General features: G+C 41.8%; 1 protein-coding gene across 6 annotated transcripts in view; it reads left to right on the plus strand.

The window, feature by feature from the left end:
• Positions 1-12,467, plus strand: part of Ankrd17 (ankyrin repeat domain 17) — a 130,497-nt gene that overhangs the window by 79,456 nt on the left and 38,574 nt on the right. For all 6 annotated transcript variants that reach the window (XM_004665353.3, XM_045130224.1, XM_045130221.1 and 3 more), the window contains 3 exons: positions 1,621-1,783; positions 5,419-5,514; positions 6,865-6,981. In XM_004665353.3, the coding sequence (XP_004665410.2) occupies positions 1,621-1,783; positions 5,419-5,514; positions 6,865-6,981 (376 nt within the window). The remainder of the gene's footprint in view (positions 1-1,620; positions 1,784-5,418; positions 5,515-6,864; positions 6,982-12,467) is intronic.

The following is a 12,467-nucleotide window of genomic DNA, read 5'->3' on the forward strand; positions in this document are numbered from 1 at the left end:
CTAAGGACCCATGTGCAACTCTGTAGGTCTCACATGAGACGCAGGTGTTCAAAGTCACATATGTGCAGAAGGTGGTGCACACATGCCTGGAGTTCAATTGCAGTGACTAAGGCTCGGGTCCACCAATTCTCACTCTCATTAAAGAAAAAAAAAGCGGGCTGGAGAGATGGCTTAGCGGTTAAGCGCTTGCCTGTGAAGCCTAAGGACCCTGGTTCAAGGCTCGGTTCCCCAGGTCCCATGTTAGCCAGATGCACAAGGGGGCGCACGCGTCTGGAGTTCGTTTGCAGTGGCTGGAAGCCCTGGCGCGCCCATTCTATCTCTCTCCCTCTGTCTTTCTCCCTGTGTCTTTCGCTCTCAAATAAATAAATAAATAATGAACAAAAAATAAAAATAAAAAAAAAAAAGCATACACACACTTGAGGGTTGGAGAGATAGCTTAGCAATTAAGGCACTTGCCTGCAAAGCCAAAGGACCCAGGTTTGATTCCTCAGGACCCACGTTAAGTCAGATGCACAAGGTGGTGCATGCATCTGGAGTTCATTTGCAGTGGCTATAGGCCCTGGCATGCCCATTCTCCCTTCCTCCTTCCCTCCCTTTCTCTCTCTCAAATAAATAAAAATAAAATACTAAAAAAATTGAACAAAGGGTACTCTTTGTGTCTCTGGGATACTGCTTATATAATACATTTGTTATGATCTTAATCGGTAAACTAGTGCTTTTTCTCAAAATTTTATGCTTTCCCAGGATTGTAACTTCAGAGTTATTAGTCATTTCTAAAATAAAGTGGGACTAGAGGAATGGCTCAGCATTATATAGCCCAGGTTCAAATCTTCATCTTTATGGAATATTTTCATAAGTTTCTAGTTTTTTTTTAAAGTTTTAAATAATATTTTACTTATTTAAGAGCGAGAAAGAGCTTGGTGTGGTGTCATATGCCTTTAAAGGTTTTTATTTTTAATATGAAACACTTAAGGGATTTGCCTGAAATCCTTGTGCCTAGTATTGCTCCAATTTTAGTATTTGTGCTGACAAAGCACTTGTTTGGTTTTTCAAGGTACAGTTTCTTACTCTAGCCCAGGCTGACCTGGAATTCACTATGTAGTCTCAGGGTGGCCTCGAACTCACAGCAATTCTCTCTGCCTCCTGGGTGCTGGGATTCAAGACACGCACCACCCCACCCAGCTTAAAAGGTTTTTTGTTTTGTTTTATTTATTTAAGAGAGAATGAGCTGGGCATGGTGGTGTGTACCTTTAATCCCAGCATTCAGGAATCAAAGGTAAGAGAGTATCAAAGCCACCCTGAGACTACATAGTGAATCGTAGGCCAGCCTGAGCTAGAACAAGACACTACCTCAACAAACCAAAATAAAAGAATGGGAAGGAGGAGGGAAAGGGGCAGAGAGGATGGATGTACCAGGTCCTCTAGCCACTGGGAACGAACTCCAGATGCATGAGTCACTGTGTGCATCTGGTTTGTGGGTACTGGGGAATTGAACCTGGGTCCTTCGGCTTTGCAGGCAAGTGCCTTAATGCAAAGCCATCTTGAGTCTGATAGTTAATGTTATTGCTACCTATATCCTCTCATTTCACTGAAGAGTCTATTTGTGTTGTTCAATTTTAGGGGTGCTCATATCGATGTACGTAACAAGAAGGGGAACACACCCTTGTGGCTGGCAGCAAATGGTGGACACCTTGATGTGGTTCAGTTACTGGTGCAAGCAGGTGCAGACGTAGATGCAGCAGATAACCGCAAGATAACACCCCTCATGGCAGCATTTAGAAAGGTACAGATCTTGGCCCTTGTCACTTGCGCGTTGCCCGCAAACACTAGGAAGCATTTTGTCCAGGGGTCACTGTAGCCTTTCAGCCTCAGCTGCTCTGAGGAACACACAATGCAAGTCATCCCTAGACAGAAGAATTGCACAAAACTGTAGGCACTAGTCATGTTGGGCATCAAAGCAAGAGAGACTTTTCCAACATGCTCTAATTCACACATTTAAAATCTTCTTGAGTTCCTATTGCTCTCATAATGAATGCATTTCCTACATTAACTATTACAGGGAAAATGCAGTGTGAATTTCAATCCCTGACTTGAAATATTTGAGGGAAAAAAAAAAGTGAAAGGCTTGATAATAATTTTAAACTCCTAGCCCAATATGGTGACCTGTGAGTTTGGAGGGAGGCTAAGGGAGGAGGATCACTGTGACTTTCAGGCCTACCTCAAAAGAAAAGAAATTGTGTTAAGCTCCTGAAAATTTTGTATTCTTCACTGCATTTTTTTCTTTCTGTAATGCCATATCACAAAATGGTATGCAATTTGATTAAATGATTTGGTTTGTAATGCCCTATGTATTTCTGAGAAAGAGAATGGCTGTGCCAGGTCCTCTATCCACTGCAAACAAACTCCATGCACATGTGCTACCTTGTGCATCTGGCTTTACATGTGTACTGAGAAATCGAAGTAGGGTTGTTAGGCTTTATAGGCAAATGTCTTAGCTGCTAATCAATCTGTCCAGTCCCCCATTGATTTCTTAAATACAATGTTAGTTTCTTATTGAGAATTCCAGATCATTGTTTGAGTTATCTTATTGCAAAACTGCACATACATGGGGGCTGATAATCAAGGTTTTGTCGGCCCAGGTTGCCTTGGAACTCTGTGTATCAGTACCAGTTTGGCTGTGAACTTCTGCTTCAGCCTTCCTTAAGTGCTTGGGTGGCAAATGCATATTCCACACCCAGCCTTTTATTTTTATTTATTTATTTTTGTTTTTTCAAGGTATGGTCTCATTTTACCAGGATGACCTGGAATTCAAGATGTAGTTTCAGGGTGGCCTTGAACTCACAGAGATCTCCTACCTGTGTTTACAGAGGGACACATGTCCTCACACGCAGCTGAATTTCATCATCTTAATTTCACTTGTAGATACTGAAACGTGGGATGTGTTTAATATGTAAACTGAAGAACTCATTTTTCTCTTACTGACTGCTCTTTTCACTCTACTCATCCTGATATTCTGGAGCCCCTAGTCATTTTATTTCCCCTGTTGTTCTGGACTTCTTATCATTTTTATTCCTCTGATACTCTGGACCCCTAGTCATTTTATTTTGGTACTTGGGACCCTTCATCATTTTATTCCCCTGATATTCTTGACTCTTCCCTCGCAGCCAAGCTTTTTCTCAGTGGCCCCTTCCTCCAAGTAAGGTAGCATATCACTTTCAAATTAGTCTTTCTAATCGTACTATATTAATACCTTATTAGAGGACTGCTCAGTTTTTGAAATCTTGTGATTTAGGTTCATAGTCAAAGCTGGTATTGTAGTATTCCCTTTAGATCTCACCTTCTGTAATGGATCTTTTCTGTGAAGAGTCTTCATTTGTCCTTACCCCTCTCATGTGGTGTGCCCATGACTGACCTCAAGTTCTTCACTCATTTATTTTATTTTCTGCTAATTTACATCTCTGTCACAAACTATTCCTATCCTTTCTGATCTCCTGGATCTCTTAGAGGTCAGGATGGATCTATAGTCCTTTGCCCTCATCATTCATCTCAATGAAAGTTTGTATTATTTCCTGATTAGTGATTAGCCTGCAAGTTATAACTATAGTATTGAGCACACTTTTTTGGAGAGGGGAGGTTTTCTTGAGGAATGGTCCACACTGATATGGTACTTCCTTGGTAGCAAGAAATGACCTTCCTACCTCCACCTTGTAGGTTCTGAGGTTAAAGTCCTATACCATCCCATCTTTTTAAGTGAGAGTTAGCCAGAGAGGTAAGCTCTATGCCAAGTCAGGTAACTTGTGTCAGTTGACACATGGAAATGATTTAAATTAAGGACTGAAGTGTTGGAGAGGTCATTGAGGAAAGATGTGAGTGACACTAGTTACTCATTTAAAGCTTTTAGAAGACACAGAGATACTAGGTATGGTGACACACTCCTTTATACCAGTCCTTGTGAGGCAAAGGCAGAGGGATGAGGAATTCAAGGTCTTCGTACCTTATGCAGCACCTTAGAGGCTCATCTGGGCTACATGAATGAGATGCTGTCTTAATAATAACAAGAAAATAGGAGAAGACCTGGGGCGGTGGCTTAGCAGTTAAGGCACTTGCCTGCAAAGCCTAAGGACCCAGGTTCAGTTCCCCAGTATCCACGTAAAGCCAGATGCATAAGGTGGGACATACATCTGGACTTTGTTTGCAGTGGATAGAGACGCAGGTGTGCCCATATTTTTTGTCTCTCCCAAATAAATAAATAAAATATTAACAACTATTTATGCTGCTGTTTTACCAAGGAATAGTAAGATGGATTGTAGAAAGCAAACAGCTCTTTCTCCTGGAGAATTCGAGCTTGGTTTGAGTGAATGCTGTGCTCATAGCTCTTGCTGTCAGGAGAGTGGTTGACCCTGGCTGCCACAGTGACAGCATTTGGTGCTTCTCTGAAAGAACACGTGCTGGTTGTGGACACAAGCCTAGGATCCCAGGTCTCTCAGAGCCACATGTTCTAGGCTAGCCTGACCCATGTGATGAGAGAGTATCTCAAAACAAATGGGCTGGAGAAATGGCTCTGCAGTTAAAGCACTTGCTTGTAAAGCCTGGTGCCCAGGTTTGCTTTTTTACCAGTGCTAATGTAAACCCAGAGATGCATAAGGTGGGGACATGCATGTGAAGGTCATTTCCAGTGTCAGGAGGCTCTGGTATGCCCATTCTATTTTCAAATGCCAAAATAGTTTTTAAAAACTGTTTTTGTTTTTGAGGCAAGCCTGTGGCCTTCCCTGGCCTGGCAGTCTTAGGCTTCTTGTATCAGCACCCCTGCCTGTGGATATGATGCATGGCCCATTGCAGCTGGCTGATAATTGTCATTTTCACTTTTAGTGCTTAGAAGTGTAACTGAATATTTATATTTAGTTGGCAAGGAAAAGTATGATGAGACTTGTAAAACCCTTTCCCATGGGGCTGGCAAGATGGTTCAGCCATTAAAGGTGCTTGCTTACAAAGTCTACTGGCCTGAGTTCAGTTCCCAAACAACCACATAAATCCAGACACAAAAAGTGATGACATGTATTTGACATTTACTGCAGTACAAATGTACATACATGTATATATGTTCGCAGATAACTTTTTTCCCAGTACATATTGCTCTCTCACTTTTCTTGGTGCTGACTTGTGTTTTTTGTTTTGTTTTTTTAATTAAGAGTCATTCCACATTTTAGGCCATATTAATCTGTACTTACTTGGAAAATGGAATAAGAATGAACATGTCAGATAGTATTCATTAGAAGGCAGAGATTTTTTCATTCATAATGTAAATATACAATTTGTGGTTTTGCACTAATGGTAATGGTAGTTCACTGAGAGTTACGTAGATTTGCTGATTTCTGCTAGCGTCTTTCTGTTTTTGATCTGACACTAATGTCCTTTCAGGGTCATGTGAAGGTGGTGCGTTACCTAGTGAAAGAAGTCAACCAGTTTCCATCAGACTCTGAATGTATGCGGTATATAGCAACCATCACTGATAAGGTAAGACACTTGAAATAGTGAATTCCAGGTCAAAGTGAGACCCTCCCTGGAAAAACAGAAACATTCCGTGTAATGGAATTTCTTCTAAACAGATACCTGAATTCATTTGTGACCCAATCCAAAACAAATTTTAAAAATTTTTATTTGCATATGTGCCTGTGCATGTGGTGTGCTTGCCATTGATGAATGCACACCCTACATTTCTCTAGGTACATATTCTATCTTGAAAAAGAAACAAGTACAGTGGATTTTTATTCCCTGGCAAGAAAATGAATCCAGTCCTTTTATCATGTGCTTAACCCTTCTTTTGTATATCATGGCATAGAGGCTCAGGTAGCTGGACAATTTTAAGTGAGATTGGCTGCTGGAGCTCAGTGTCACAAACCTTACTCAAAAAAACAAATGGCTTGTATTTTTAAAGAAGTAGAGGGAAAAATTGGACTGGAGAGATGATTTAGCAGTTAAGGCACTTGCCTGCAAAGCCAAAGGATCCTGGTTTAACTCTCCAGGACCCACGTAGTAAGCTAGATGCACAAGGTGGTGCATGCATCTGGAATTCATTTGCAGTGGCTAGAGGCCCTGGCATGCCCATTGTCCCTCCCTCTCTGTCTGCCTCTTTCCCTCATTCATTCAAAAATAAATAAATAAAAATAAATAAATGGAAAAGGAGTAGAAGGAAAAAATAAATCTTATTATTAGAAACCTTTGTGTGTGTTCGTGGGGGTCAGGGTCTTACTGTAGCTTCAGGCTGCCTTTGAACTCATGATGATCCCCTGCCTCTGCCTGGGGTCAAAGGTGTGCACCACCAAGCCTGGCTTTTGAGATCTGTTTGATTCTTTCCCTGATAAGTGCCAAAGCATGCCTCTGACAAGCAGGAGGAGACCAGCATATCTAAAACCACATTACTCCATGATAGCCAGTGCATTTTCTTCTTTTCCTGGCTGGCTCTGTGCTTTGGTTTTTCGAGGTAGGTCTCACTCTAGCCCTAGAACTCACTGTGTAGTCCAGTGACCCTCCTTCCGCTGCTCCCTGAGTGTGGGATTAAAGGTGTGTGGCACAATGCCCAGCATAGCTCTAGACTTTTTTTTTTTTTGACAGCCAACATTCCTAGATGACCCAAGTTACCAATTGGTGACCCCATATCTTTTTAGTGACCTAACCTGTTAGGCATAAATTAACTTTTCTTGTTCAAATTACACTTTTTATTTCCCATTTGCTTTTTTCCCCCCCTTGGTTATATATTTTTGAAAATGAGCCCTTCTTATTTTCACTCTCCTTACCTCTTATCAGCTTATGCTTCAGTCCTGAACAAGGCCACTTGTGTTGACTTGTCTTTGACGCTCTTTTTAGGAGATGCTGAAGAAATGTCACCTCTGCATGGAGTCCATTGTGCAAGCCAAAGACAGGCAGGCTGCCGAGGCCAACAAGAATGCCAGCATACTCTTAGAGGAGCTGGACCTGGAGAAGGTAATGACTGGGCTTTCCCAAGAAGACCACTCATTTTTCTCCCCACCTGTGGAACCTTCGCTTGTGTTGTTCATTTATTTAATTTTTTTTGTTTTGTTTTGTTTTGATTTTCGAGGTAGGGTCTCACTCTAGACCAGGCTGACCTAGAATTCACTAAGCGTCTCAGGCTGGCCTCAAACTCATGGCGATCCTCCTACCTCTGCCTCCCAAGTGCTGGGATTAAAGGCGTGTGCCACCATGCCTGGCAACATATTTTTTTTTTAATTTTTATTAACATTTTCCATGATTATAAAATATATCCCATGGTAATTCCCTCCCTCCCCACCCCCACACTTTCCCCTTTGAAATTCCATTCTCCATCATATTACCTCCCCATTACAATCATTGTAATTACATATATACAATATCAACCTATTAAGTATCCTCCTCCCTTCCTCTCTCCACCCTTTATGTCTCCTTTTCAACTTACTGGCCTCTGTAACTCTTCAGCTCTCCTGTCTCTCTCATCTCTTAAATGAAACTAGCGCCCCAGTGATGTAACTCTTCAACTCCCCTGTCTTCCCCAGTGTCCTGTCTCATCTCTTGGTGCTCTTCACGTCCACCTGGGTTTTATTACATTAATTGAAGTAAGAAAAATATTAGCCAGCCATGGAGGGACACACCTTTAATCCCAGCTTGGAAGGCAGAGGTAGGAGGATGGCTGTGATTTTGAGGCCACCCTGAGATTACATAGAGAATTCCAGGTGTGCCTGAGCTACAGTGAGGCCCTACCTCGAAAAACCAAAAATATGTTTATTAATGTGAAAAAATATTTGACAAAATTCATTCATTTTTACACAAATACCTCCTGGCAAATCATTAAACTAATTTTATCTTCAACCTTCTGAATTACTCATGTACATATAACACAAGTAAAGTTCTCTATCACTTATAGAGGTTTTGTTACAATGTTAATAATCAATTCAAAACAGCATAATGTGGTTCTCAGCTATTAGCAGTGCTTCTTTGACCTTGGGCCATTTGGAGAAAAGGAGTCACAGGGCGTAGTGTGAGGACTCAACCCTGACTCCAGTACTGCCTGTGCTAGCCTGTGGGGTAAGGAAGAGCAGTAAGGCCAGCCCACTGCCAAGGTCACCCGCTCCTTCGCCCTTCACTGTAGTGGGATGCCTGTCTCTGTTAGTTGTGTGCCTTCTTCTGCAAAGGAAAAGGAAGTGTTTTCCTCTTTGGAATATATGGCGTTGTTGCTTTGGATTGCTTTGTGGCTAATAATCTTTGTGTTTACAAGGAAAAAAGAAACAGAATTTATTTTAGAAAGCCTGGTAGGCTGGAACAAAGAGTCATATGTACTGATTGACCTTTGAGGATGTAACTCTGGCATAATAAAAGTAATGGAATAATAATAACAAAAAAGTTGATAATGTAATATATGTTTAAACTTGGAGCTAGACGAATGCATACTTTAAGCCCACACAACCAGCCTGGTTTTCTAATATTCAGAGTTTTGAGTAGGATGTTGAAGTCTCTCAGTGAGAAACTTGTAGCAGATCAGCTATTTCTTTAAGAGGCCTTGACGGGCTATCAGAAGCTCAGTTTTCATCAATCCCTCCCCAGTGTTAATTGGTGTTACCAACTAGATAACCGAGTATATTAATTAATGGTCTGTCTGAGTTAAAAAGGTATAATCCTCTTTCCATAGGGTGTACTGGTTGCTCTTTCATAATCATCTGGCAAACATTGAAGGCTAAAATGTCTGCTGCCTTCAAACCTGTTGCCTCTTATCCCAAGCCTGACTCTGCCTGGTACATAAAAGAGCCCAAGCTAGGAAAAGCTGTACACACAAGCCATAAATCCATGAATGGAGCAGAGTGTCTTTTGGTCTCTAAATTGCCAGACAGTTAGATGGCTGCCCTTATTCAGATACAGTTTTGGGTTTTTTTTAAATAAAGGAAAGTAGTATTTAATTAATAACTACATAGGCCTGGTAATAGGCTGGGTATATCTGTCTCATATGCCTTTCAAAATTCGAGAGGCCAGGCCGGGCGTTTTGGCGCACACCTTTAATCCCAGCACTTGGGAGGCAGAGGTAGGAGGTTCGCCATGAGTTTGAGGCCACCCTGAGACTCCATAGTGAATTCCAGGTTAGGGCTAGAGTGAGACCCTCCCTCGAAAATCAAAAAAAAAAAAAAAAAAAAAAAAAAATCGAGAGGCCAGGGTACAACTTGAGCTTTATTTAAAAAAAAAAAAATGGGGGGGGGGTCTTTGGATTCAATGCCTAGCTCTGAAAAAAATTACTTACTATGAATATTCAAAAAGAAACTTTGAGGGATAATAACTTTAAGTGACTTATATAAAACCTTACAAATGGAAAATACCAAAATTATATTTTAACCAAGGGAAGTTAAGTTCAAAGGTTGTTTTCTTGCTCCATTATGCCTTCAAGACAATGGACAGAAGTTGCTTGGTAGTTACCAAATATAGTCTTTAATCCAAAATCTGTAGATAACACAGATATCTGAAACATGTAGTTTGGGGATGGTTCCTTAAGTAATTGCAACGCCAATGGAGTAATGGTTTGGCAGTCACAATTTCTTATCATTATTTGTGAAATAAATGTACCTGTTTCTCAAATACATGTCAATTAGAGTCTAAAAATAGAACACTCTTTTGCTACTTATTTGCACAGCGTATGATATTATGGAATATTGGAGTGAACTCATAGGCTGTTTGATGGTGTGGCTCCTGAACAGGCAGCTCCAGGTGTTAGAACTCCTGCTGGTGACGGATGTATGTGGCTCATTGTCTGTCAGTTTGCCAGGATACGAGTTAAACGTCAACATCAGGTGTATGTTGTTCTTTTTCCCTTGTATTTTCTTTGGACTTTTGTTGTCTATATTTTTTTAATTTTTATTTATTTATTTGAGAGTGACAGAGAGAAAGAGGCAGAGAGAGAGAGAGAGAGAGAGAGAGAGAGAGAGAGAGAGAGAATGGGCACACCAGGGCCTCCAGCCACTGCAAACGAACTCCAGATGCGTGCACCCCCTTGTGCATCTGGCTAACGTGGGTCCTGGGGAATTGAGCCTCGAACCGGGGTCCTTAGGCTTCACAGGCAAGCGCTTAACTGCTAAGCCATCTCTCCAGCCCTTGTTGTCTATTTTTAAAAATATTTTACTTTTATTTATTTGAGAAAGAGAGAGGGAGAAAGAGAGAGAGAGAGAAAATGGGTGTATCAAGGCTTCTAGCCACTGCAAATGAACACCAGACATATTCACCACCTTGTACATCTGGCTTATGTCAATTCTAGGGAGCCAACCTGGGTCCTTTGGCTTTGCAGGCAAGTGCCTTAACCGCTACGCTATCTCTCCAGCCCCCCTCCCTTTAATTTATTACTAAGTAGAAACTTTGTATGGACACATCATGTGTTGTTGCCTGAGAACTTGAGGTGGTCTTATTCCTCCACATCCATAGTTCTGAAATGACAGGCAAGAGTCACTGGGGATAGCTTCTTCATTTTTGCAGAGCACACTTTTTCCTGAAAGCCTTTCCCATCTCCTCCTCCTAGTCACAGTACGCAGCAGTTTCTGAGGAAGTGAAAGGGCTTGCACGCTTAGAAGTGTGTGCTGAGAGAGCAGAGGGCCTGAGACTGGCTTGTTGACGCTCTCATTACCTGCTTGACTTTCCCCTGCGCAGTTTTGTCTTAGCAGCATCGCCCTGTTCCTCAGGACAGGCCACTGAGGAGCGCCTCCAGACCTCCATGTTGCACACCAGGGCAAGGCCTCCTGCCACCGCAAATACCACTTTGTGCGCTGATTTTACAAGGGTACTGGGACTCAGACCCGGGCTGTCAGGCTTTGCAAGCAAGTGCCTTTAATAGTTGAACTGCTTTGTTGGGTGTTTTTGTGTGTGTGTGTTTTCAAGGTAGGCTCTCACTCTAGCCCAGGCTGACCTGGAATTCACTAGGTAATCTCAGGATGGCCTCAAACTCATGGCGATTCTCCTACCTCTGCCTCCTAAGGGCTGGGATTACATGTGTCACCATGCTGGGCACTGCTCCTGAGGCCCAGTGATGCTCTTACCTCAGTCTTTGAAGTCTTTGGGACTGGGAGTTCAATCAAAGCCATATTCTTTATCTTCAGTGTCACCATATTTAACTCCTGATGTCTAAAAGATAATCAACTATCCTAATGAGACTTTCCCTTAAGGTTCACACCTGCAGGCTTAACATGGAATGTTCATTGACTTTGCATTAATAAACATGTACATTTTTTTTACTTGTCATCATTACCTGATCTATAGGGATAAGTATAGATTTTGGGTAGAGGGTTTTTACTTTGTTTGTTGTAGTCTCACTCTGGCCCAGGCTAACTTAACTCTGCTCCCAGGCTGGCCTTGAACTTAGAGATCTCCTGCCTCTGCCCCCTCAGTGTACCACCACTCCCTACTGATAACGTTGCTTTAGATAGTAAAAGTAATCTAGAGATATTTTAACTTAAAGTATAGAGCGTGTGGGCAGATTATATTGGAATTCATTACATAAAACAACAAGTGGCAGAGCTTGGTGAAACTTCACACCTTTTATCTCAGTACTGGGGAGGCTGAGGTATGAGAATCCATTTGTTTGGGGCCAGCCTAGGGCTACAGAATGAGTTCCAGGCCAGCCTGGGCTAGAGTGAGAGACTACCCAGAAAAATTCCCCTCCTTAAATAAAATAAAGAGGGCCTTGAATCCCAGCAATAAGGAAGGAGGCACAGGTAGGAGGATCTAGCTTGGGCTAGAGGCCTATCTCGAAAAATAAATAGATAGATGGTTTAGTGGTTAAGGCGCCTGCCTGCAAAGCTAAGAACCATATTTGATTCTCCAGGTCCCATGTAAGCCATATGCATAAGCACATGAGTCTGGAGTTCATTTGCAGTAGCTAGAGACCCTGGTGTACCCATTCTCTCTCTCTCTCTCTTTCCCCATCTCTAATAAATAAATAAATAAAAATAAAATCTTAAAATCTTAAAAAATTAAAATGAAATAAACAAAATTCCCATGTATAAGGAACTTGAACTTCTGAAAATTTTGATGTCCTGAGACTAATCCCATACAGATCCTGAGGGATAGCTGCATTTTTCCATTTGTCTTTGTCACCTGTGGCATCTAACCTGCCTGTCTGTCAGTTACCTCTTTCTCTTACTGACATTGACTTCATTGTGATGTTAACTGATGTTGACCTCACCTTTCTTATCCCATTGGAACTACTTCCTACTCTTTTTATCTTCTATTATGTTCTAGTCAGTTTTAAATGCTAAACATTTTATCTAAAAACTTGGCATTCTTGGGGCAGGAGAGATGGCTTAGCAGTTAAGTGCTTGAGTTAAGTGCTTGAAGGGCTTGCCTGTGAAGCCTAAGGACCCAGGCTGGAGGCTCCATTCCCCAGGACCCATGTTAGCCAGATGCACAAGGAGGCCCATGCATCTGGAGTTCGTTTCAGTGACTGGAGGCCC

This window comes from Jaculus jaculus, chromosome 11, assembly GCF_020740685.1.
Source record: "Jaculus jaculus isolate mJacJac1 chromosome 11, mJacJac1.mat.Y.cur, whole genome shotgun sequence".
Lineage (NCBI taxonomy): Eukaryota > Metazoa > Chordata > Mammalia > Rodentia > Dipodidae > Jaculus > Jaculus jaculus.